Source organism: Pleurodeles waltl, chromosome 2_1 (assembly GCF_031143425.1).
Source record: "Pleurodeles waltl isolate 20211129_DDA chromosome 2_1, aPleWal1.hap1.20221129, whole genome shotgun sequence".
Classification (NCBI taxonomy): Eukaryota; Metazoa; Chordata; class Amphibia; order Caudata; family Salamandridae; genus Pleurodeles; species Pleurodeles waltl.
The window spans coordinates 836490394-836518092 of NC_090438.1; the positions used below are offsets into that span (position 1 = coordinate 836490394).

General features: G+C 44.2%; 1 protein-coding gene across 1 annotated transcript in view; it reads right to left on the reverse strand.

Moving 5' to 3' along the window:
* Positions 1-27699, reverse strand: part of GMPR (guanosine monophosphate reductase) — a 339207-nt gene that overhangs the window by 11426 nt on the left and 300082 nt on the right. Inside the window, exon 8 of the mRNA XM_069218779.1 lies at positions 6200-6359. Within this exon, the coding sequence (XP_069074880.1) occupies positions 6200-6359 (160 nt within the window). The remainder of the gene's footprint in view (positions 1-6199; positions 6360-27699) is intronic.

The following is a 27699-nucleotide window of genomic DNA, read 5'->3' on the forward strand; positions in this document are numbered from 1 at the left end:
GATAACACATAAAACATGGAAGTATTTTTAAATCAGTGTGCGGTTGTTCTTGATGCAAGGGACGAACGCATAATGCCCGACTGGTATTCTATGTTTTCACATATGGAGTGTATTTGTTTCTTATCGTGATGTCCATGCACTGGTTTTCAGAATTATGGCTCAGCAAGTTAAAAACTGGCTGTTAAGATATATATTGATCAACGTGTCAGGGGTTCACATCTAGGAACACTGAATCCCCAGTCCTTCTGAGAACAGTATATTGAGGGTCATAAAGTTGAGTAATAGTAGCATTGTTTATTTATAGCGCTAGAAAGTGAAAAGGGGGGGATGAAATTAATAAAAATAAAAAAATAACTTACCTTCATAGTAGCCGCCGTCACCGTTGTGCTGCTCCTCTAATGCAGACAGGCTGCAGGCACAGGCTCCCAGCCTGCCCTGTGGCCAATACAGACGCAGCTCAGAGCCGTGCCAGGATTGGCTGGAAACACCCAACCAGGGTGCTCCCAGGCAGACTTGGAGCCTGTGGATGCTCTCTCCAGCCCGGCAACTGTGTATGGGGACACACTTCCGCCCTAGCGGAGGAGCCACGCCTGGAAACAGTATATCCAAAGTAAGTTACTATCCAAAGGTTGGCTCCTATTTGAGGCCTCCTGATTCTCGTGCGAGGTTTGGTAGATCCAGAGCAGATGAATTGGTGCTTAACTACTCCCTAAAATGCCAAGTTTACTTTGTGTTGAGTTACTTGTTTACATGCCCTGTAGGGAAAAACACTTCTGCCAAAAATACATACCACAGATCTTGGTATGTTAGATATTGCCATCTTTTGATATTTGTATTTTCTGCGTAATGTTTAGATTTGGATTACAGGAGGTAATGTTCCCTGGCTGCTCTCCCTTTGCAGAACACGAGATGATGCACTCCATAGAAAGCTGGATTAAAAGCTCACTGCTAAAATATGCTCTGATCTGCAGGCCGCAAGTTTGAACCTTGGCAACACTGAATCAGCCTCCCATATTTCCCGTTAAGTAAATTCATTAGCATTCAATTAAGATGAAGTCTGTTTTCTACAGCACTTCGACACATTGTGGTAGGAAGTGGTATTTAAAAATAACAGCTCTCTGCAGCCCTCTAAGTTTATGTGTGTCACAGTGTGCAGGAAGGCTGTATTCAGAGTGACCCGGAGAAGTCACTAGCAATCCAGGCGCTACAGAAGTAATTAACAGCACCGCACTGTATTCTGGCTGGACCAAGCCCCTCCAAGTAGTGTTAGAGGTAAATGGGTTATAACTGGTAAATGCCCGTCTCCTGCTCGCACATTCCCCCGCCTGTGCACGTAGCACTCACCAGCCCTGGCAGCATTATCACTTCCAAATTGGTAGATGGGAGCTGTCACTGTCTGCGTCTAAGAAAGAGCCTATGAACACTACGCCAGTATATGGCAAAGTACCCGCATATCACACCTACCAAACACATTCTGCAAGTCCATAGCGGTTTATATATTTGCATCAAAATTTTTGACGCTATTGTAACGCTTTGCTACACTAGCGTCAAAAATGTTTACGCTAGTGAAGCAAAGTGCAACGAGGCCCATTGATTTAAATGGGTGCGTCATTTTAACGCCTACTCTGAGCAGGTGTTAAAAATGATACCAATAATGGTGCGGTGAAATCCTGTAGACTTCACTGTGACATTTTTGCAGGCCTCCTAACGCTGGAACGCTCTTTTGCATACATTATTTCTGACGCAGGCATAATGTGGCACAAGGGGTCACAAAGTTGTAAATATGGCGCGGGGAAAATTGCCTCCTTGAGCCACATTAGCATAAAAAATTACACTAATGTGGCACAAGGAGGCGCTAAGGCCTTGTAAATCTGGCCCTTAAACTTTTCATTGTAACTAGAAGTACGGGACGCCAGAGGGCCCAGATGCATCTGGAGGATGGAACATCTTCCCTGATTTCAATGGTCACAAAGTGAATCATTTTGGAAAATGTAGCAGGGCAGAACACGTGCGAGGCGCACACTCGCTGAAACACGAGTAGTCAACACAAGCAGAAGTGTCCAGACTTATTACTGTGTATTGTATGTGACTGGCGCAGATTCTGCCGGTCTGAAGCATGTTTGTTTTTAAAATTGGCATGATTTTTCACATTGGAGTGTAAAAGCAAACTTTCAATTGAAACTAAGGCCCATATTTATACTACGTTTGTGTTGAATTAGCTGCATTTTTTTTACGCTAATTCGACGCAAACCTAACTCCATATTTATACTTAGGCGCAAGACGCGTCTAGCACCAAAGTTATGGAGTTAGCGTAATTTTTTTTACCGTGAAAACCTACCTTGCGGCAATGAGATGCAAGGTAGGCTTTCCCGGGCAAAAAATGACTCAAAGGCCCTAGTGCCTTATTTATCCTCCCATGCGGGAGAAGGAGGGCTTTAAATAATGGCGCTAAGCTTAGTTAACGCCTGGGTCAGGGCAGGCGTTAGGGGTCCTGTGGGCTCTTTTCCATGATCAGAGACCATGGAAACAGCCCACAGGTGCCCTTCCCTGCCCCCAGGGACACCCCCACCCACCCGCACCCACATCTGGAGGGCACAATAGGGGGGGGGGGGCCTAACTTGGGCCACCCTTCATGGCACTGTGCCCAATGCCCATGCACAGGGGACATAAGTCCCCTGGGCATGGCCATTGGGCTGGGGGGCATGACTCCTGTCTTTACTTAGGCAGGAGTCATGTCCATGGGGGTTGTGTGTCAAAATAATGACGCTAGTCAGGTTAGAGTAATTTTTTTGACTCTAACCTGACTAGTGGCATTCTTTCCCGCACAACCTCCAGTTTTCCCTACACCTCCCCTACCCGGTCAGCATAAACATTTTTGACGCTAACCAGGCGTTAGTGCCGGCTAGCGTCACAGCTTAAATATGACGTCCGGCTGGCGTTCAGGAATGCCGCTAGCCGGCGCTTTATGTTTTGATGCAAACCTGCGCTAACGCAGGTTTGCGTCAAAAAGTATAAATATGGGCCTAAAAGTAGTTGAATGCAGCGTGATGTTGGTTTAAGTTAGAACCCTGCAGAACACCTCACATGAATCATGTGATAGATAAATATAAAACCGAATGCCTTTTACACTTGAAGAGGCATTAGCACCAAGGGGCATATTTATACTCCGTTTGCGCCGAATTTGCGTCGTTTTTTTCGACGCAAATTCGACGCAAAACTAACTCCATATTTATACTTTGGCGTTAGACGCGCGTAGCGCCAAAGTACATGGAGTTAGCGTCATTTTTTTGCGTGATCATCTTCCTTGCGTTAATGATATGCAAGGTAGGCGTTCCCATCTTAAAAAATGACTCCGATGCATCTGCGTCGTATTTATACTCCCGGGCAAAAATGACGCCCGGGAGTGGGCGGGTCTAAAAAACCCGCATTAGCGCCGGATTTTAGCGCCTGGGTCAGGGCAGGCGTTAAGGGACCTGTGGGCTCAGAATGAGCCCAGAGGTGCCCTCTCCTGCCCCCAGGGACACCCCCTGCCACCCTTGCCCACCCCAGGAGGACACCCAAGGATGGAGGGACCCACCCCAGGGACATTAAGGTAAGTCCAGGTAAGTATTTTTTTTTTAAAAAAATTGTGGCATAGGGGGGCCTGATTTGTGCCCCCCTACATGCCACTATGCCCAATGACCATGCCCAGGGGACACAAGTCCCCTGGGCATGGCCATTGGGCAAGGGGGCATGACTCCTGTCTTTGCTAAGACAGGAGTCATTTCAATGGGGGATGGGAGTCGTAAAAAAATGGCGCAAATAGGGTTGTGGCGATTTTTTTGCCTCAGCCTGACTTGCACCATTTGTGGACGCCCATACGCCATTTTCCCCCTACGCCGGCGCTGCCTGGTGTACGTCGTTTTTTTCAATGCACACCAGACAGCGCCGGCGGCTAACGCCGGCTAACGTCATTGAATAAATACGGCGCCCGCATGGCGCTTCAGAATGGCGTTAGCCGGCGCTAATTTTTTTGGCGCAAAACTGCGTTAGCGCTGTTTTGCGTCAAAAAGTATAAATATGGCACCAAGTATGTACTGAATACATTGGGAATATGCAGTGTAGTGATAAGAAATTGAAAAACAAAGGAAATGGATGAGAGGGGCGGACAAAAGGACACACAAAGGAATTAAAGATAAAGTGTCACTCAAAGTGTCAGACATAAGCATTGAAATGTCACACATAAATGCACTGGAAAAATGGAAATGTCACACATAAGCCGTCCGAAAACTTGGCAGCTATGGATATATACTCCTAGTATGTGGCACTGTATTTTTTAATAATGGACAATGACAATCATAAATAAATTCCCATACAAACTATCAATCTCACTATAACACTGGAAGTCAAAATACTGCCCTGAGGATTTTCACCATTCACTCAGTGAAATCTGATTATGATCCTCTTAATTCTCTTCTCCAGTCTTGCCCCCTCTTCTCTTTCTATCTGCAAACGTCTATGGGTAGACAATGAACTTGGGCCCTGCTGAGTAAGATAAATGGGATGGGACATAAAGGCATAAGGACAGAGTGAATGAGAATGGCAGGGCAAGAGAGGTGAAAAAAAGGGAGAAGAATGTTAGAGGCACAGAATAAAAGAGAGGTATGGAAAGAGAGGTGAGGTAATGAATGTCGAGGAAGTGGGAATGGTAAAGCAAGAGAGGTCAAGGGTGGAAAGAGATGAGTAATAGAAGGAAAAGAGATGAAGTTGCGAGACAGAGGTGAGGAAGAGGGAACAAAATTAAAAAGGCAGAGCAGGTTGAGAGGTGAGTTAGTGAATGAATGTTGAAGTAAAATTAGAGATTAGGTAGGGGGAAGGTGTAAAAGAGAGAGAAATGGGGAAGACGTAGATAAGGGAGTGAGTGAAAAATTAGGTTGAAAGAGGATTGAAAAAGAGTGGGCTGAAACAAAAAGATAAAAGAGGGGCACAGTATAGAGAGATGAGAGAAATGTGATTTATAATATTGGAATGCTGGAAGTTTCACTGAAAACAATGGAGTGCTCCGGGCTTCTAATGGCGGGTAGAAGCCCGGAGCTGCAACATTTCAATGTTTTTGTTCACAGCTGCTGCTGTGAACAAACGCCTCACCGAGCCCATGGGGATTTCAATCCCCTAAGGCTCCGTGGGGCCTTTGTTTTATTTCTTAGAACATTCTGCCCTCTAGTGGAAGGATGTTCTAATAACCTTATAGCCCTTTATAGCTGGGCTATACCAGCATTAAAGTCAGCTCCCTTGTTAAATTTTTGGCGAGGGCCTTCAACACTGGAGCGGGCCTTTAGTGGCTGGTATAGCCCTCTACGGCGGGATCTAAGGCTATATTAGATGGGAGAGAGATAGAGAGTTTTGAGATGGAAACAGAGTAGTAAGGTGTTGTGAGAGCGGTAAAGACAAAAGTGAATGGAACAGTTGTGGAGAGGTAATGATGTAGGCTCAGGTACCAAATAGTAGAGTGAGCAGTGAAGTAATCAGCGAGGTGGGCAGAAAGAGCTGAGATGTGGAGGAGGTAGGTATATAGAGGTAAAGGGGTTAGTAGAAATAGAAATAAAGAGAGGTAAGATAGAAGAGGTGAACAAAATTGTGAAGAGAAATATAAGACAAGATGAGTGTGTTAGAGAAAGAGCGGTGTCTGGTTGGATACTGAAGTGAAGTAGAGGTAGCTGGCGAGAGGAGGAGTTAGAGGCATTAAGTAGAGAGAAGGGGTTTAGTGATTTGGGGGCATAGAGAGATTAGCCAGAAAAACATAAAGAAGTAGAGAGGTAGAGGTGATATAAGGAAGTGCCTGGTAGTAGGCGAGGGCAGTGGGCAACGCAGGGCAGAGAGACAAAGGTGGAGTGAACTGCAAGTTAGAGGGAGGAAGACAGATAAGTAGAGAGAGAGAGAGGGTAACGAAAGGTAAGGTCAGGTAGGTAGACAGAGATGACAGAGCAAGAACTAGGTAAGGAGATAAAGAAATAGAAAAGTAAACAGTGCTGAGTTTGGGATGGGTAGAGATAGTAGGATAGGAGATAAAGCTAAGCAGAGAGAGGATGAGACTGAGAAACAGACTGAGGTGAGACAGTGACAGAAAGATCACTTTATGAGAGGGAGGGCCTTTGGAAGTGGGGGACCCTGGGGGATCACCCACTTTAGCCATACCTTAAAACATATTTACTGAGTTTACCTGTACTCTGCCACTTTTCCTGCGTGCTTCTTCATTGCAGTATCAGAGCTCATCCCATAGAACAGCATCATCTTCTTGCCATTTTTTTCAGTCAACTCCCCGGCACACTGGTCATGGCCAGCAAACATTCCCCCAAGCATGACGAAGTCGGCCCCAGCTCCTGCATGAAGGAAAGTATCAAAAGGTTAAAGCAGGGCTCTACCAAATTTCCATTGCCTTACACATTTTCTGCAACTATCGCAATTTTAAAAGAAGGGGTGCGCAAAGTTACCAACGTTTATCCTCCTCTATCTCATTAATTCCTTTTTTGAGAAAGAAGTCATATTTCTTGGGCTAGCTGAATTTTTTTTTTTTTTTTTTTATGTTGTTGAAGACAAATTCAACTAATAGTGAGCGTCTAAAAAAAGCCTAGTGAAATACATAAAACAAGTTCAGTTACAAATTCTCTTGGAAAAACCTTTTTTGCGATAAAATCCCTTCACAAAAACCGTTTTATTTCAAATTTCACTTAGAAGTGAAGTCGTGGCTGTTTGTAAATTCAGCAGTCTTTGGAAGCCTCAGTACTTTGCCCAACTTTGTTAGAAGCATTTCTGTACTGAAAGGGCCTAGTAAATATTTACCCAATAATGCCCTGTTTTTCACCAACAAGCAGAATACAGGAGCTAAGATTGTCTGTGGTTCATTACTGGACACGGAGGCTGTTTGTTTAATTACAATGTGGCTGTCATTACTAGTTCTCCGAAGGGGCCATTTCTCCACAGTTTGGCAGAGAACTGATTTGAAGTGACAAGGTTCGAAGCCAATTCTTGTGCTATGTTCCAAGGGTAGAGAGACTGATTAATTGAAGAACGGTTCTGGGGAAAAGTCACACTAGGTGATAGCCAGGGCACCACCAATGCGGCATGGCATACTGAATGACCACAGAATGCACTGTACGCTGAGGAGCTAGACAGTGGTGTAACGAAACTTGAACCCCTCCCCCTACAAAGTAGTTGAAAGGCCCCACCCCGGAACCTGTCAGGGGCCTGCTGCCCGTGCACAGTGTACTGTGGTGAGAGGACTCGCTGGAGCTCATCTCCCCCCCCACCACTCTGCAGGGGCTGCGGGGGTCCTTGTTACACCAGTGGCGCAAGAGTCCTTTGGCTGGTGAGACCACACATATATTGTTGTGTATTGACTTTTGATTCCATTTAAAAGACTTAGGGCCATATTTATACTTTTTGACGCAAAACTGCGTTAACGCAGTTTTGCGTCAAAAAAATTAGCGCCGGCTAACGCCATTCTGAAGCGCCATGCGGGCGCCGTATTTATTCAATGACGTTAGCCGGCGTTAGCCGCCGGCGCTGTCTGGTGTGCGTGAAAAAAAACGACGTACACCAGGCAGCGCCGGCGTAGGGGGATATGGAGCTTGGGCGCCAAAAAATGGGGCAAGTCAGGCTGAGGCAAATTTTTCGCCTCAACCCGATATGCGCCATTTATTTAGACTCCCAACCCCCATAGAAATGACTCCTGTCTTAGCAAAGACAGGAGTCATGCCCCCTTGCCCAATGGCCATGCCCAGGGGACTTCTGTCCCCTGGGCATGGTCATTGGGCATAGTGGCATGTAGGGGGGCACAAATCAGGCCCCCCTATGCCACAAAAAAATTATTTAAAAAACACTTACCTGAACTTACCTTAATGTCCCTGGGATGGGTCCCTCCATCCTTAGGCGTCCTCCTGGGGTGGGCAAGGGTGACAGGGGGGGTCCCTGGGGGCATGGGAGTGCACCTCTGGGCTCCTTCCGAGCCCACAGGTCCCTTAACGCCTGCCCTGAGCAGGCGCTAAAAAACGGCGCAAAAGCGGCCGTACGTCATTTTTTTTGACCCGCCCACTCCCGGGCGTGAATTTTGCCCGGGAGTGTAAATACGGCGCACATGCCTCGGAGTCAATTTTTTAGACGGGAACGCCTACCTTGCATATCATTAACGCAAAGTAGGTGTCCACGCTAAAAAATGACGCAAACTCCATGGACTTTGGCGCTAGACGCGTCTAACGCCAAAGTATAAATATGGAGTTAGTTTTGCGTCAGAATTGCGTAAAAAAAAAACGACGCAATTCCGGCGCAAACAGAGTATAAATATGCCCCTTAAGCTCATTGCTTTCCAAAACAATTGTTTAAGTCATGGAAAAATTCAAATATAATCCACAACTACATTCAACCATGTAGCGTGAAACACGATTTTGCGAAGTAAATGCACTGCAACAAAAAAAGGAAAAAAGCAACTGGGGAAATAGATTAGTTTCTCACTTCTAGATATTACACAGATGGGTGTGAATCTGACAGAGACATCAAAAAGAAACAAAAAAAGAAAGGGTCTCGTCAAGTGAATATTACAGTAATTAAAAAATGCAACTAGACAGCTTAAAGCAATGAGTCCTTGGGCTATCCAGTTGGTGTATCTTAGTGATGAAGGGTTAGGAGAGAAAACCACATTTCTTTTTTTCACTAAATAGCCCCTTTTGCCCATTCGCTGCCAGGCCTTTTCCCCTCCTCTGCTGAGCCTTTTTTTGGCTATTTGGGGCAGTTTGCGTTCAGGCCCTCATAACTTTTTGGCCACATAAGCTACCCTTGCCAAATTTGCCTTTTTTCCAACATCCTAGGGATTCTAGAGGTACCCAGAGATTATGGGTTCCTCCAGAGGAGACCAAGCAATTAGACAAAATACAGCAAAACTTTCATTTAAAAGAGAAAATGGGAAAAAAGGGCTGCAGAAGAAAGCTTGTGGTTTGTTTCCCTGAAAATTGCATCTACAAAGGGTTTCCAGTGCTAAAATCACCATGTTCCCAGCTTCCAGGAACAGGCAGACTTGAATCAGAAAACCACATTTTTCAGCACAATTGTGGCATTGTACTGGGACATACCCCATTTTTACTATTTTTTGTGCTTTCAGTCCCCTTCCAGTTAGTGACAGAAATGGGTGTGAAACCAATGCTGGATCCTGGACACCTAAACATTTCTGAAAAGCAGACAAAATTCAGAATTCAGCAAGTGGTCATTTGTGTAGATCCTTTAAGGTTTTCCTACAGAAAGTAACAGCTAAAATAAAAAAAAAATTGAAATTGAGGTAAACAAAAAGAGCCATTTCTGTCCACGTTTTCTTCTATAACTTTTTCCAGCTATGGCATATTTTTTAAAGCAATATACCCTTATGTCTGCTGGACTTCTTCTGTTTGCGGGGATATATAGGGCTTGTAGGTTCATCAAGAACCCTAGGAACCCAAAGCCAATAAAGGAGCTGCTCCTTGCAATGGGTTTTCATCGTATACCGGGTACACAGCAATTTACTTGGGGAAATATAAACAGTGAAAAATAGGTATCAAGGAAATCTTTGTATTTCCAAAATGGACACAAGGTAAGGTGTTGAAAAGCAGTGGGTATTTGCACATCTCTGAATCCCGGGGTCCCCATACTAGCATGTGAATTACAGGGCATTTCTCAAATATATGTCTTTTTTACACACTGTCTTACATTTGGAAGGAAACAATGTAGAGAATGGCAACGGGCAATAACACTTGTTCTGCTATTCTATGTTTTCCCAAGTCTCCCAATAAAAATGGTACCTCACATGTGTGGGTAGGCCTAATGCGCGCATCAGGAAACGCAACATGGACACATCACATTTTTTACATTGAAATCTGACGTGTTTTTTGCAAAGTGCCTAGCTGTGGATTTTGGCCTCTAGCTCAGCCGGCACCTAGGGAAACCTAGTAAACCTATACATTTTGTAAAACTAGACACCTAGGGGAATTCAGAATGGGGTGTCTTGTGGGGCTCTCACCAGGTTCTATTACCCAAAATCATTTGCAAACCTCAAAATTTGGCCAAAAAAACAACACTTTTTCCTCACATTTAGGTGATAGAAAGTTCTGGAATCTGAGAGAAGCAACACATTTCCATCCACTCAGCATTCCCCCATGTCTCCCGATAAAAATGGTACCTCACTAGTGTTGGTAGGCCTAGTGCCCGCAACAGGAAATGCCCCAAAACGCAACATGGATATGTGAGGAAAGTGGGTTTTTTTGCCATATTTTGAGGTTTGCTTAGGATTCTGGGTAACAGAACCTGGTGAGAGCACCACAAGTTACCCCATCCTGGTTTCCCCTAGGTGTCTAGTTTTCAGAAATGCACAGGCCCAGGTTTGGTAGGTTTTCCTAGGTGCTGGCTGAGCTAGAGACCAAAATCCACAGCTAGGCACTTTCCAAAAAACACATCTGTTGTCAATTTAAAGCTTTGTTTTCAGATGTGTCTAGGTCTCATAGATTTTTCTACATGGCAGCGTCCCAAAGTCCAAAAAGTACAGCCCTCACCATTCCAAGTGGGACATATTTTGAGAGTTAGCCAAGCTCTCATGGCCCAAATGTAAAACCAAAACCCAGAATAATCAAATTTCCTCCTGCTTGCCATTGGGATAAGATCTTTTAGTGTGCGGGAAGAGAGCTGAAAGACTGTTACTCCCTTCAGTTGGGGTGGGGGCACAACCGTGCCCATACTGGTTGGTAGCCCCCACCCCACAATTTTTTGGATTTTTATTCCTTGGCATCTAGTAGGCTTTCTGCCCACCCGGGGAGTGTATCAGGGGTAATTGCCCCATCTGCAAACCGGTGGGCAGAACATCTTTGTCCCCATTTATTTGGGGTGGGGGTATGGCCATACCTCCACCCTCTTTTTTTGACAAACATTCTTCCCTGGTGTCTGATGGGCTTTCTGCCCCCCAGGGGCAGAAATGGGCAACAGTAATGTGCCCCTTGGGTAGCAAACCTTGCCCAAGGGGCTGCCCCCACCAAACAAAACACACACCAATCCCTGGTGCCTAAGTGATTTCTACCCCCTGGGGGCAGATCAGCCTAATATAAACAGGCCGATCTGCCCCCAAGGAGTGCAGATATGGCCTAAAATAAAAATGCCCTCATGGGAGCGACCCTTGCCCAAGGGGTCACTTCCCATCTGTAAAAATATTTTAAAAAACGAATCCCTGGTGCCTAGTGGTTTCTGCCCCAGTGGCCTAAAATAAATTTGCCCCGCAGGGGAGTGACCATGGCCGAGGGCGAGACCAGCTCGTCCGTGGCACCCAAGGAGTTAAAGAAGGGGACCGTAAAAGCAATCAGAAATCACTGTTGCTCACTGCATTTCTCATGGTCAGACTAGTTCTTCAGGGACCGGCAACACAGAAGTCCTTGTACAAAGTATTACCTGTTGCCTCTGGAACCACTGTAGCCTAGTACTGCTGCCAGTGCTTAATTTGTAAATCAAAACGTGCTGGAGCCCAAAGCTCTCCTCTGAAACATACAGCTGCTGCAATTAAAAGTTCGAGCACAGAATACTGAGGCAGTGTAATCCTAAAGCCGTCCCGAGCCTCTTTAATACATTTACAGCCACTCACTGCTCTTCAGCTCACTCTTGCAGCTTTCTGCTTTCTACCTTTGTGACGCTTATTGTTTTTTCTCTTCCTCCATCTTTCCCATATGGGTCTCTTGCTCGCAGTAAATGCCTGTTGCAGAAAAATAAGTGCTGTCTCTAAAAGATAAGTGCCAGTGCCCCACACCGTAAACCAAGGATTCAAATTAAGCACTGACTTCTGCAGGTTCATTAACTGTCAGGCACCTTTTTCGAATTTGATTTTGATGCAGTAAAAAAATCAGAGTAAAGCCTTATTTTTGGACGATGGTGTTGGTTCAGATACAGACAAAAACAAAGTATAGCTCAATAAATAATGCCATTGTCCAGCAAGTATTGTATCTTTCAAAAATACCTTGTTCAATAGCATAGCTTCAAGCAAAAATCCATAGGTAAGTGTATTATTACCCAAATATGGGGAGATTCCCAGTTGATTTATCTAAGCAACCGAGAGTGCACAGGGTGGGGGGACAACAGTATATGTGTATGCAGTAAGGTGGAAGTCATGTAGGCACTGCATACCTCTCTGGTTCTGTGGTAATGGAAAACCCCGAATCATGAAATCAGGCAATGCGCAACCATTCGAGACTGGACTTCAGCTATCTTTTCAGAGCTGGATGCAAGATGTGAGTCAATGGGTATGGAACTCATCCTTTTATTCAGGAAAGAGAGGATGGCCACGCCCTTGGCTATTTCCATGTCTCACCTATAGAGAGATTTAGTTGTGCGGAAACCTTCAGCTGCCTGTTGTTGAAGGACCTGGCAGAGGCCACGTTTAGCGAAAGTTGGCTTCTCAAGGAGTATTTGGTATAGGACCAATACCTACTATGATGATAAGTGCGATAAATATTGCCTCAGTCGTCTTGTAAATTAATTTTTAAAACATGTGTTATTTAAATTTTTATAATTCTTTTAAAATATTGTAATGGGTAATTCATTTATTTACATGGGTGTAGTGAATGTGACCCTCCACCGTACACAAAAATGTCCTTTACCCCAATGTTTGATAGACTGCATTTAGAATAGTAACTTTGACCCCTCCAATGTATGTACTTTCCCCAACATTTGTAGGATTGGAGTTAGAATAGTTAATATAATATCCCCTCTGCCACAATGTATGCTCTTTCCCCAACAGACTAGAGTTAGAATACTGAGGGGCATATTTGCAAGGAACTAGCGCATCGGCTCGGATGCACCAGTTTCCCTGCGTACCCCTGCACCCACCTAACGGCACCATGGTAGTGCTGTATTTAAACTTCAGTGCACAATGGTGCAAGTTAGCATAACAGCGTAAATTTTTTTTATGTTAATGTGGTGCCTCGCTGGACCATAGGAAATATCCTAGGGTCATTTTAACGCCTGCCGTAGGAAGGTGTTAAAAAATGATGATAGGGTAGCACAGTAAAATCCTGTAAATGTCACTGCGCCATATTTTTATTTCTCCCTGCAGGGAAATGCCCCCTTACACACATTATACCTGGTGTAGGTATAATGTGGCACAAGGGTTTACAAAGTGGCACAATGCTAGCATTGCACCACTTTGTAAATATGGCGCAGCGTGAGGGCCTGTTTAGCGCCACCGTAGCGTAACAAAATGATGCTATGGCGACGCTAAGAAGCATAAGGAACTTGTAAATATGCCCCTAACGACCTCATTTAAGAGGCCCTAATGGCACACTGCTCCACTGGTGAACCATTTTTTTTAATGCTCCAGTGGTGCAGTGTGCCAGCCCATTTATACAAGGCCAAGCAAAGCCACCTTGCGTGGCTTTTCATGGCCTTGTAAATAAGGACCACTTTCACACATAACACTGCATGAAAGGGGGGTTCCATGGGTGTTGCGACGCAAAATCCATGGAACGAGAAGGAATCTGACGCATTCGCAGATTTACAAGTCTGGAAATGCTTCAGATTGCTATGCCACCGTAGGGGTGGCGTAAGAATGACCCAATGGGAGGGAAATGTCTTTATTTCTCCCTTTTTTTTTCCTCTTTCTAAGCGTGCTGCATTCAGACACTAAATTAATCATCCCCGCAACACAGGCACCCTTGCACCAGGGTGCCAGGGTGCCTGTGTTGGCACCAGGCAGCAATCTGTACACCACCACAGTGGGGGATGACAGAAATGCCCCGTATCTTGTAGCTACAGTGCATTTCTGCCTTTTCCCCGTGGCGCAGGGCAGTGCAGCCCCTGCACCATGGGCGCCATAAATGAGGCCATAATTTTGTCCAACTCCCATATGTAAGCATTTATTTGTTAGTGTTTGTTGGTCTGGAGCTAGAACAGTGAATACCCCCTATTCCCCACTTAGTGTACGTATTTTCCACAAGGTTTGTTCCACTAGAGTTAGAACAAAAAACTTGTTCTGACCTAGAAACATGCATGAAAGCACAGCTTTTCATTACATTGAGTCCAAGGGCTATTTCATTTGTGGTACATGGGAGTTCCCACACAACCACCCATAGTTTTGGCACAAAATGCTATTAACTGGCCATGGTAGACAGGACTTTGCACATGTGTGCTGCACTGTACAGCACACACCCAAAGTAGTAAAAGTTTTAAAGTTTGCTTAGGCATAATATCTTGTGCTAGAAGCGTACCTTTAAAGTGTAAAATGTATGCTTGATATCACACAGACACCTTTAAACTATGATGTGTGTGTGTGCGGCTCTAGGTAGCCTGAGTGCCACTGCTAGGGAGAGAGAAGGGCAGTGTAATTTCTTAGTAGATATAGTGCTGTCTTGCTCTCTCCCTCTCACTGTATGCAGTGCAGCCACTTTGGTTGCTGCTCTGTGTGAATGTTTAGTAAATCTACCACTATACCTAGCCAAGCCCTCCCAAATGTATGATTTCTCCAAAGATTGTTGGTCTGGAGTTAAATTAGTAGCTTTTACCTTCTCGTCTCCCCAATGTATGAACTTTCCATAATGTTTTTAGACACGAGCTAAAACAGTTGGGGCCATATTTATACTTTTACATGCAAAACTGTGTTATCACAGTTTCGTGTGTAAAAGTATAGTGCCATTCCTGGACGCCGGGCACCATATTTATGGAATGCCGCTAGTCGGTGCTGATACCCTGTTAGTGTCCTTGTAAAGGACGCTAACCGGGTTGGGAAGGCATAGGGGAACCAGAGGTTGTGTGCCGAATTATGGCGCTACACTGTTTAGAGGCAAAAAAATGCCTCTAAGCAGTGTAAGGCCATTTCCTGGCGCACAACCTCCATGGACATGGCTCCTGTCTTAGTAAAGGCAGGAGCCATGCCCACCACCTCAATGGCCATGCAGGGGGCCCTAAGTCAGGGCCTGAGTGGGAAAAAATCAAATACATACTTGGACTTATCTGGGATGGGTCCCCCATCCTGTGGTGTCCGTCTGGTGTGGGTGGAGGTGTCCCTGGGGCCAGGGAAGGGCACCTGTGGGCTAAAGGCCCAAAGGTCCCCTAATGCCTGCCTGTACCCAGGCGTTAAATAATGGCATTAAGCAAGCTTAGTGCCATTATTTTAGGCCCCCACCCCCCTGCATGAATTTAGCCCAAGAGATAAGGCCATATCGTCATTTTCTGGACAAGAACGGCTCCCTTGCATCTCATTGATGCAAGGTGGGTTTTCACATCCAGAAAACGACCTTAACTCCATTACTTTGCTGCTGGACGGGTCTAGGGCCAAAGTATAAATATGGAGTAAGGTTTGCGCTGAATTAGCGTAAAAACAATTACGCCAATTCAGTGCAAACAGGGTATAAATATGCCCCTAAATCTGACTCCTGTGGATACACTTTACCCAAATTTGTTGGATTAGAGTTAGAACCAACCCCCTGCCCCCCTCCATGTTTACACTTTCTCCAATGTTTGGCAGACAGGAATTAGAATAGTAAGTATTTGTCCCTGAATATATGTGCTTTCCTCAATGTTTATTGGGCCACATATATGTACCTACACGATATTTATATATTTCCTCAAGGTATGTAGATGTGGATTTAGGAATAATAAATCTATGCTTCCCTATATGCATTTACTTTTTGATATTTTGTCTCTCGATATTCCATCCTCGAGATTCTTGGGTAATATCTAAGGATTTGGGATTTGGGATTTGGGATTTGGGATTTGGGATTTGGGATCTGGGTCCTGGATGTTGTCACCAAAAGAGTTTCTGAGTTAGTGTATCTCAATAAGCACTTGCACAAGACAAAAAATCAAGAACTAGAAGTGAATCATAATTTCTTTCGGATCTCTTGCTGGGTGAGGGAAATGGTCTGAAAAAATGGATGGACTAAATGGAAGATTTTGGGCTTAAATGAGGGGGAAAATGGTTCTATGAGAAGGTCTCCTTCTTATGAGAGCTGCTGTGCCAGACCTTGCCATCCCATGATGATTAAATACCAAGGGGCTGAAAGAGTGTAGCTTGGCTGTGCTCTTATGTCTCTAGGAAAAAGAACACCAAGGGGTGATAATTTTATGGTGGTCACAAGATGGTAGCTACATTCTGTGTAACACTTAATACGATTCATTTAATTCCTGCACTGCAAAACATGTGAGTGGGGTGCATCTTTATTTATGGTATATAATCTACATTTTATGGTTATCTTTTTGCGACTAACGTTTTAATAGTATTATTTTACAAACCTTTCTTGTATGTTCTTATATGTCGTTTTTAGAATTTATGTAATTTGAATATATATTCATGTTTTATTAACTTGGTTGGATTGAAGGCCTACACATATAATTTCCTTTTTCCATTTAACATTCATGGTGGAGTTGTTTTTTCCTAAATGTTCCTTTCGAGATGCAGGTGTTAGAAGCAGAGATGGAGTCAACCAGAAGCTCATTGTGCATGAAAGATAAGGAAGACTGGGATGAACTATGCAAAGATGAAGAGAGAAGTGTTCTGGAAGCCTGGAGGTCATAACTCTTTTGAATTTGCCGAGACCGTAAAGTATAAAGATGGGATGCGTCAGGGGTTGGAAATTGGAACTTCCACTTAATTTTAATTAGGGTTGCATTCGAGAAGCTTTGACTGTGATGTCTTCGTCCTGGGGAATTGTGATTTAAGAAGGGTTTAGTTAATGAAGATTCAGGCCCTTTCCTCTCTTTATAGCTGAACGGACCCTTTTGATGTATAGACCTCAAACTTTGTGTGGCTTCATGCCATCACAACTCTCACCAGAATATACTACTGAATTGCTGTTTGCAGACCTTTCTAAAATAATTTTAGTATTAGGATGGTTAGAGTTTAGTTTCAATGATTAGGCAGGAGAGTTTAGTTCTCGTGACCATGCATCATTTGCTTTTCCTGATCTTTTGTATCGTTGCAATAGAAGTTTTTGTTTTGTATGTGCTAACTAGGTTTAACATTATGTGATGCTTTAATTCTCCTTTAGTGATATTATATAATAATACTATGGTTTGGAGACTCATTTATATAACGTTGACTTCGAGTCTGTAATAAAACCCTTAAACCCTATGAATTGACTCTGAATGTTATTATTTGACATTTGGGTTATAAAGAAACTGTTTGATAAAATTATAAATTGAAATTTGTCACTCTTCACCCCTCAGAACTGAAAAGAAAGGATTCATTAGACCCCAAAATTAGAGAAAGGGCCCAGGCATCCGTTTTCACAACGTTTTCATTTTGGCCAAAGTAATTGCCGTTGAAATATGCCCGCAACATAATAATCTTTAGTTGTAACTTGCATGCACAAGATATCCATTTTAATGATAACAAATTGACTTGACTGTTTCTTCACTGATTGACATGAGACATTACATACAAGCCTCAATGATTATTAAGAGAAATTCATGTGTTCAGGAAAAACTCAGAGAACTGAACTACTGGTTGACAATCAAGTAGACGATTTCGTAGATAGATCGACAAATGTAGTGTTTACAAAAAGAAGCTGTTCCCAACACTGTATTTCAATGACAAGCTAACCACACAGGAAACAATCCACGTGCACTTCTCTTTTACAACAATACGAGCCCCAGCCTGCAGGTGCAACTTAAGAACAGCAACCAAAGATTTCACTGGGAGCGCACGTGCCAGCTTTCATCCATTTATCCACATTTAGCTCTTGCAGACTTTGTCACAACACACAGACATCATCTGAACAATTTCAGTGCAAATGTGGGATTTAAAAAATATTGTTCTGTATATAAATTGTGGTAAACCATGGCAGATGTACAGAGCAACAAAATATTATGTACAATTCTAGTACATATTCTTCTTGAAAAATAACTTGTTCTGAGTGCTCTGTGGGGCCCACTTTTATACATGGGATGCTTTATATTTCACCTTGTGACTACTGCTAAAACTGCCTTTTTTCTCACAGACAATTAGCCCGTTCATGTTTAGTGCAGCTAGCACAGGACTATGCAATGTAAAAAATGACAAATTAAGGGGCATATTTACAAGCCACTAGCGCCTCCTTGCCGTGTCCTAGCACAATTTTTTTAACGTTAAGGAGGCATTTTCTGGCGCCAGATTTACAAAGAGGCACAATGCAAGCATTAAGCCATTTATAACCCCTGGCGCCACATTATGCCTGCCTGAGGTAGTCACAGTGTACAGGTCAGGCCCATGGTCAGGCAGGTGTTGTGGTGGTGCACTAGTGCCATCAATGTGTAAGTGTAAAGTTTCCTGAGTTGCCACTGCAGGTGCTATGTGTGTGCCACTGAGGGTTGTTGCATGTGTGCAGCATCCATACTGGGAGTCGACATTGGGTGGCAGTGCAACATTGTGGTTGGTGGCAGTGGAAATGGAGCCAGGTCTGACGCTGGGCGTTGTGATGGTGGGACCATTGGGTTGGTATGTGTTGTGTATGTGTGTTGGTACTGGCCATATGGTTTTGGACCTGCCTGGCATATCTGCCCTGGATACCTGTTCCTACAGTGCATTTGTGTGGAGTTGGCATCTGTGACTCCTACAATGATTGTTGTCCCTGTCTTGCTCTCCTTTCAGAACAATGTTGTGGTGTTCTGTGCTCCTTGCCTGGGCTGTACCTTTCATTGACACATATGTCCAGCCACTGCCTGCTCCACGATCAGCCTCTCTGCATTTTGCTGCCCCCGCTGTCACCCTCCCATGTATGTGCTGGACGATGGGTTGCCACATGAACATGTATTGGCAGTTCTATACACACTCATGGCAAATAAACACGAAGACATGGACTGTGCTCAGTTGTAGTTTATCTGTGATGTACAATTGGGAGGGGTGATGATTGGGGACATGGTGGCAGTGATCATCAGAATGTTAAGGCCAACTGTAGGTAGTCTAGGTCCACCCATGGGTAGACAGAGATATGGGAGTGGACAGTCGACAGGATGTCATACACAAAGGAGAATGTGCAGGAGAGGGTCACTTCCTGGCGGTGGTCATGGTCTGCGCATCATGTCCAGCTGGGTTCTACTTGGACGTCTTTGCTTGCGTGGGGGTTCCTCATTTACAGGGGTAGGGATGCTGGTGTCCTGTGAGACCTGTGGCGGGACCTCCATGCCACTGGCTGCCGCTGACGTGGAGGGCTGTGATGGGATGTGGCCAGTGGTAGGGGCCTGCTGGTGGGTGGTGGATTCACTCATGACAGTGGTCAGGTCCTTGAGCACCCCTACAATGAAGGCCATGGTGGCATTGTGGGCCTGCCACTATTGCATGGCCTCCTGATGGTATTGGCCCTGCAGCTGCTGGGTCTCCTGCACGGTGGTGAGGATCTGGGCCACTGTGTCCTGGGTGTGCTGGTACACACCCAGGAATTGGTTGAGGCCCTCCTGGGCAGTTAGTTTGTGTGGCTGTCCCGACCCTTGCGTCACGGCTCCCCTCCCACTAGCCCTGGCCCTCTGTGCCTGTGCCCCTGGCACAGTGTGCCAAATCCCATTGTCTGGGGTGGGTGCACTTGACCCTGGCCGCTGTACTACGTGGCACACCTCTGATTGTTGGGTCCCTGGGGCACAGATTTGGGGTTCAGGGTCTGGCTGTGGTGTTGTTGCCACATGGGTAGGGTCTTTCCCTCTGTCCAGGGTGGGTGTGCTGTTGGTGGACTGCCCAGTGGCCCCATATGGACGAGGCAAGGAGTCCTCATCCAGACATCCTGTGGGGCCTTCATCCTGGGGAGGGCTGTCTGAGCCTGGAATCCGTGCATTCGGGTGTGTGAGTAGGGATGGTGGGAGTGGGGTGGTGTGGCATGCAGAGGAGGGGCATTGGGTGTTTGGGACAGGGTAGGTGGAGTGGGCTGAAGTGGGTTGGTAAGTGGTGGGGTGGCATGCTGGGCATGTGTGGTTGGTGCTTGGGGAGTAATGCTGACTTACCAATGTTGAGACCTCCACTGATGCCAGTCAGGCCCTTTGGGATACATGATGTTCAGGACAATCTCCTCCCAGGTTGTCAGCTGGAGGGAAGGTGTTGGGGGTCCACCGCCGGTCTTGTTACTGGCTATCCTCTACCTGGAGTCCATGGACCGGACCTTCCCTCTGAGGTCGTTCGATCTCTTTCTGATGTCTTCCATTGTGCGTGGGTAGGTGGTGACTGTGATGACCCTGTCAATGATCCTCTGCCATAACTCTGTCTTTTTGGCTATTGATGTCTTTTGAACCTGGAATCCCATGAGCTGTGGCTCTCCTCTCGTGATCTCGTCCACCACGACCTGCAACTCATTGTCTGTGAACCGTGGGTGCTTCTGGCGTGACATGTTGTAGGGTGGGAATGTGTTGTGCATGTCGGGTGGAGTACGGGGGTGTGGTGATGTGGGGGTGTATGGCTGTGTGTGCTGGTGAGATGCGGTGTTGCTTTGTGCAATGTGTGCTGTGTGATTTTTATTTAATGTGTTTCGTGTGGTCTTGGTCTCGGGTGTGGCTGTGGGTGCTCATGTTTGTTGCTATTGATTGTCGGGGGAGAAGGTTATATGGTGGCGTGGTCAGGTGTGCGTGGTGTGTGTATGGATATCTGAACTAGCCCAATGTGGTGTTAGCTACTTTCCACAGTGCCTTTTTGTTCCGCCACGGTGAGAACCGCCTACTGTGTCTGCCGTGCATGCTCCGCTGTACTGGAAGATGATTCATAATATTAGGGTCGGAATGGTGTCGGCGTGGCGGGCACAGCGATTGATCACTCACATTCATAAAGGGGACCCTTAGGGACCCCTTCCCGTTTGTGAATGACTTACCACCAACTAGAAGTTGCTGGTCATCTGTAAATGTTTTGTGACTGCATTCCTGGTCGCAAAACATTCCTCCAAACCAATGCAACTTGCTATTAGGATGGGAGGCTCTTAACATGCCCCATTCTACTAGCGAGTCGCAAACTCTATTTTGCTAGTCAGTAGACTTGTAAAATAGGGTTGGTACATGCCAAAAAGCATTTTACTAGTCGCAAACGTCCCAATGGGCCATTTGAGACTGGTAAAAGGCTTCATACATCTGGCCAATAGATTCATACAATAAAAAAATTGTACCAATTTAGAGATGGCTAAACCGAAGAGAGATTAACAAGGATTCTCACAGTACAAATCTTCTATCCCCAGATTTATGTTAGAGAGGTAACCAACATCTGACCCTTGTCTATTATAGTAATCTCTTAGAATCAATGAAACGCTAAACCTGTCTACAGGATTTAACATAATGTAATGATTATCTGCCAATAAAGGCTTAATGACTTTAACATATGCTTTGCACAAAAAACAAGTCAGGCCTACTGTATTTGTCTTACATTTTCATAGTCAACATATCAGATCAATGCAACGTGATACATCATTTCATAATAAACCAATTAGACCTGTAGCTTTTATCATGGCTTGTCGCGATAAAAAAAGGTCAGGCCTATTGTACTGAGTACAAGCTTTGTCTCAAAGCAACAATCATGATACGGACATAAAATCACAAATACGCACATAGTTGTGGTTGACAAAACAAGGTACAGCTCTTCTTAAATATGGCATAAAAAGGACTCTCTGACTGACAATCATCTACCTCTAGGTATGTCATCGGGTAACTAACACCAAAACCCTTGCCTACTTTGATAATCCGTGAGACCCACATGACAAAATACCTATCTACAAGTTTCAATATAGTTTAATTACAATCCACAATAAGGCCCAGCATGCCTATTGGCTTTAAAAGATGATTTTCACAATAAATAAATCAGGCCTGCCACTTTTGTTGTATCTTCTCATAATAAAGAGATCATGCCTAAAGTCTTGATCAATCACTTCTCCATAACCAATTCTGTCCTCAGAAAGGCTAAGCCTTCCCGCAGTGCAAAACGTACTGTGCACTGTTTTTCAATAAAAGAACACAGCATCTGCCCAATCGTGTACTCAGTAAAACGAATATTTGTGTGAGGCCAAAGTCCCTCTGTAGTTCTTCTTAAAGCTATTTTTCTGTTGATCACGTAAGGAATGGTTGCGCTGTCAAGCCAGTCTCAAAATATCACCTCTTTCTCTGTAAGTCATATCCAGAAATTGAAAAAATGAGTTAAAAGACAAAGTAAAGACAGTAGAATGAAGATGAAAATTGTATCCAAAAACATTTTTGAGCATATATCACAATCAGGACGAAAGGAACATTACATGGATAACTTCCAGATTGATATGGTTGCACTTTTTTGGTAGGAAGATGGACTGCCATTCTTTGGTAAGCAAGGTATGAAAATGCTATAACCCCCAAATTAAGTGTTTCCCCAATAATCCTGATTCGGGAACAAACAACTTTCCAGCCAAATCAAGATTTCAAATTTTACAGCGAATCCTGCACTTTCAGCCTTTTCCTTGAACATATAGGGGGTGATTTACTAACATTCTGCACTGGCTTTGCGTTATAAAAGTGATGCGAAAAAGCGCAATTTTTAAAAATGTATTTGCTTTCCAGCACAAAAATTGCATTGCACTGGAAATTAACAAAAAGTAACACAAAGCAGAGCATAAAGCTGCTTTGCATTACATAGCATCATAGGAGCGTTACATGGGTGTTCCCATGTAACTACCCACCCTTTTTGACACAAAACCTTATCTACCAAAAATGTGAGACAGGGTTTTGCATAAAAAAATAACGCCTTTTAAAATCAGGCATTAAAAGATGAATTTTGGTAATTTCTCCTTTCTTTTTCTACTTTGCATGCGTGCTGCATTGTGCAGCACACATACAAAGTGGGAATACTTTTAAATGTTTTCTAGGCATGGCATTTTATACCGGAAGGGAACCCTTTCAGTAAAAAAGTTACGCTAGATTCTCACACACACCCTTGCACAATGGTGCAAAGGTGTGTGCATGGCGCACAGCAGCAAAAATCTGCACTGGCGCTGGGGAGAGGGGAGGAGAGAGCCATATCACGGTAGATATGGCGCTCTCCTGCTCCCTTCCTGTCAAGCAATACAGCGCAGCATTTAGTAAATCTGCCCTATAGACTGTTGAAAATAGGTGAAATTTATTTGTGGAAACTGCAGCACAAACACTAATTCCCATCCTAAATCCTCAAATCAAATGGTTAAAACTCATTATGGTTGTTAATATTTTACTTCGTAATTATAATGCCTAACAGCATCAGCGATTCTGGGTGATGTATAATGCTTGGTAAATGAGACATATAAGGGGTTTCCAATATGGGAGTATGTTCCATTTGCTTGGCAGAATGAAGTGTGGCCAGGTGAGAGCGAAAAGTGTACTATTGTTAAAGGTGATGAGAGATGAAAAACATTTTCATGTCTGCAATATCCTGACAACTATGCAGATACCTTTGAAAGATTGAGTCCTCAACATGAAAGCAAAGCAAAAATGACATGGTACATGGAGATTATGATTACTTGCTGGAATCTAATTGGTCGAGGAATCATGTGAAATTACATTATGTAGTGCTGTATCGAGAAAACTAAAACATGACCCAATTCACAAAACTATTTGCACGTGTAAGCTCATTTTATCTGTGTGAATGGCATAAATGCATACTCTGTATTTATACATGTAAATCTATTCATTCATACGTAACACCACCAGTGGTGGCTGGTGACAATTGAAAGTGGTAGGGCGTAAAAGTTCGGGATGAGTGCCCTGTGGTGAGTGAGCATAGAGAGCGAGCCTGACAGTCATAAGGGGGCTGTGGGGGGTTCTCCCCCAGACACATTTTGAAAAAGAAGTGGGCAAACAGTGCATTTTCAAGCAAACTGGAGAAAGCAAGAACATTTTAATATTTGTGAAGGTGTAGACTTAAAATATTGAAACACATGAAAATGTTCCATATCATACAGAATTAAAAGGTTTCAGCATCCTATATATTACCTGTATAGCCTACAAGTTATACAGACAATGTCTTCTATCACTGTTTGCTACAGATCAAGCAGCACAGCACATTTTCTATGCGATGAAGAACCATTTTTGCCTTTCACAGAAATCGAAATTTGAGAGACAAATTAGTCAAATCTAGAAGCGTGGATGGTACCACCTTTGTACAAAAATTCATCACGGGTGATGTCATAGTGATTGATAACCGCCGCTATGGACACTGCCATGCCTCGAATAAAGCATTAACCACTAATAATATTAACTACTTGGGTACACATATAACACTTAGGCATATGACTAACTGAAGAACAGCTAGCATGGTATACTTTTTTTGTCTTTTGGTAGATATGTACCCATTCAGTCACATTACTGTGCCCTGTTCTATTATTTCTATCGGTCACATGAGCTAAGGCTCTCTAGTTTCATTTTATTTAGGATTATTGTGCACCCGGTAACATAGCAATGATAATTTCCTTGTAATTTGGAAATCCTCGTGTTTGTCTTTATTTGTTCACATAGGAAAAGCAGTTTGAGATTGAACCTCTTTATTATTGTATTGTTTTCCAATATAATTAGATCAGTCAGTGATGGCAGCTGAGTAAACACCGGTTGTGAGATGATCCTTGACCCCCTCCTAAAAATGGCCACATGGGGTTTGTTGCATTAAGCACTATTTTGGGCTGACTAGCTTACTAGGATACCTTGAAGGTGCTTTCACGTAGGAGGCCTTGTTCAATTCTGAGTAGCTATAAAATGATGTACACAAAGGTGTGATCCCCTTGTAGTATCCACCATATTGTTATTGCCTTGGAGTTACGTTCGAGAAAGCCGGTTTGGTATTACGTTTTAGTTCTCCTTGAATTACGTCATGACAGGGACGGACATTTAAGATCTTCGAGGTAGGCAAATAATTTCCTTCCTCCTTAATTAGGAAAGGTACGACTGCACCATTCTGCAAAACAATGAGGGAGCGAGGGATTAAGAAAATTGGGGAATATCAGATATAGAAAGTGCATAGGGATGTTTTGAGTAAGGCATGCTTGCTGTTCAGTTTAAAAGCAGCATTGTTTTCCTTCGACACAGAGGGAGTGGTTCCGCCATGAAATAGGTTTGTATTATTCATAGGAGTAGAAGTTGAGTTCATACCTTACGGGTTACAGATATAACAAAGTGAAAGTAGGTGAACTTCCTGTAGGTGTCCAGACCACTGCACTGCTGGTCAGGAAAAGTAACCGCCGAAGCCCGTGATAAAACGCAACAACCTAGCATGCAAAATGGGGCTACGGGGGGGGGGCTGCAGAGCGAGGAGAGGTCTCCCCGCTGGGATTTTTGGGAAAAGTGGTATGGCCCAGGACGAAGTTGGGCTGTTTTTGGGCAATGTGGTTGGGCTATCTTTTACATATGAAAGAAACTTTGAAGGAGCTGTTGCGGGAGGTCTAGATATGCCGGATGAGTGACATGAGGGGGGGGGGGCAGATGTACGGATACTGAATCTGGCAGGACAATTTCAGATATTAAGGGGAGGACAACAGCAGGACACGACGGACAGGAAGGAAGATTAGCGTTAACGGTTATGATACTTTGCAAAGTCGATTAGCAGGTTGCATTAGGAACTGGGTAAAGAGAACAAGCGGGTCTGACATGGAAAATAGTTAAACATGAGTGGAGAAAGAGAAGGCAGGATAAGGTTAAAGGGAGGGGGGAGGACAAGGTAGGGGAAGAGGGAGGTTTTTGGATAGGTGATTTCGATGTACAGTGAGGTTTTAGCTTTGTAAGGCAAAGGCCAAGGTTTGATTTATTGTAAGTGCACCTGTTTCCAATAAAGCAGCCTTTTCCACACAGCAATGGTGTTGTGGTGTTGTTCCCTCTTCCCCAATGGGGCCTCGTGGGGACTGCCGAGCAAGGAGATGTCTCCCCCTCCCTGGGATTTTTGTGGAAGGTAGTACGGCCCAGGACGAAGTTGGGCTGTTTTTTGGCTATGTGGTTGGGCTTCGGGTGGGGGTATATTAAGGAGACATTTTGGGTGCCGGACACCATTTTGTCATTAGGTGACACAGTGGCCAGTCTTTGGTTAGGTGAGAAAGTTTGCCCCTACCCGCCCACCCCGTCTTTGGTACGGAGGAATTTGTAAGGGGTTTTATTGAGTTGGACAGAGCGCGGAAGGAGAACGGGTGCATAGGGTTTAAGTTATGTTTGTTGTCGCTTGGAGCAAGAGCTAGCGGAGGCGGAGAGAGTTTACATGACAACCGAAATACGTACGGATAGCGAATCTGGCAGGACAATTTCAGATATTAAAGGGGGGGGACAGCAGGACACGACAGACAGGAAGGAAGATTGGCATTAGCGGTTATGATACTTTGCAAAGTCGATTGGCAGGCTGCATTAGGAACTGGGTAAAGAGAACAAGTGGGTGTGACAGGGAAAATAGTTTAAAAACATGAGTGGAGAAAGAGAAGGCAGGATAAGGTTAAAGGGAGGGGGAGGACAAGGTAGGGTAGGGGGAGTTTTTTGGATAGGTGATTTCGATGTTTAGTGAGGTTTTAATTTTTGTAAGGCAAAGGCCAAGGTTTGATTAATTGTAAGTGCACCTGTTCTCAATAAAGCAGCCTTTTCCACACAGCAATGGTGTTGTTCCCTCTTCCCAAAATGATTAGTGCAGCAAGGCCTGGCCACTCTAGATGCTGGTCCCTTGCTGAGAGCAGCACCAGGATTGGATCGGGCAGGTGAATACAGCACTCATTGTGAGTGGAGGGAGCTGCAGCTGCCCACCCCGCCCCTCACAATACACAGATAGTGAAAGGCCTCTAGTGCGCATGACAAGTTGGTCGCGGAAGTGACATGCGCACTCTGAAGTGCAAGTGTGTGTCGAGGTGGGCCTGTATTGTATTATTAAGCCCCACCAACTCATCACCAAGCAACCTGGCTCCAGCGGCTTGTTTACAATAAAAAAAATGCAGTGCCCGCTGCCGGAATTTTTTTAATTTTTTTTTATTTACATTAGATTCAGGGGCTGGGGGGACCCTATATAGGAGGGCAATGTCCGACGCTCATATAAAGGAGCTGCAGCAGAACATCCCCCTAATATGGTGTATTACTACCTCAGAGTAACTCAGCTCCCTTGAGTGGGTATGATTTTATGTTCATGCGCACCACAAACCTGTGATTATGTTTTTTATTCACAAACATTTTCATGGCCCATCCCCACCCCTGAAATGACTGGCGGTTTACTACTATCAAAGACAGGACTACGTTTGTTTTAAGAGAAGAACAGGAAAAAAATAACCCAAAATGTGCCTGGTGGTTTATCTACTGGGAAAATACAACTGCACAGCTACACTCATACAAAACATTCTACCAAGTATAATTCTATAATCTGTAAAATAAGACATCTGTGATGTAAAAGGGAATTCTCAAAAGTTTTCCAGAAGCACTCAGGGAAACCTGTAAAGGTTAGAACTCCACAGGACTACTCCAAGCAACCTTTACAGATTCCACAAATCCATCAATATACAACAATATGTGATATAAACTCACAGATGAAGATTTTTAAAATTCTTTGTTAATCAGGCACATACAGTTGTGTTCAATAATAAAAAGATGAACTATTAGACTAAAAATAGATTGAACCAAAACATTAAAGCCTCAAACGCAAGAGAAGCATATCAAATAAACAAAGAATGAAAAGTAAGTGTGAAAGAAGAAAAGACAAAAGAAAAGTTGTAAGCTACACAGCCCAGATGAAATAAATAATATTATTCAAGTTATACTAGATAACGACTATATAAATGAAGGTGATATTGCTCTAAT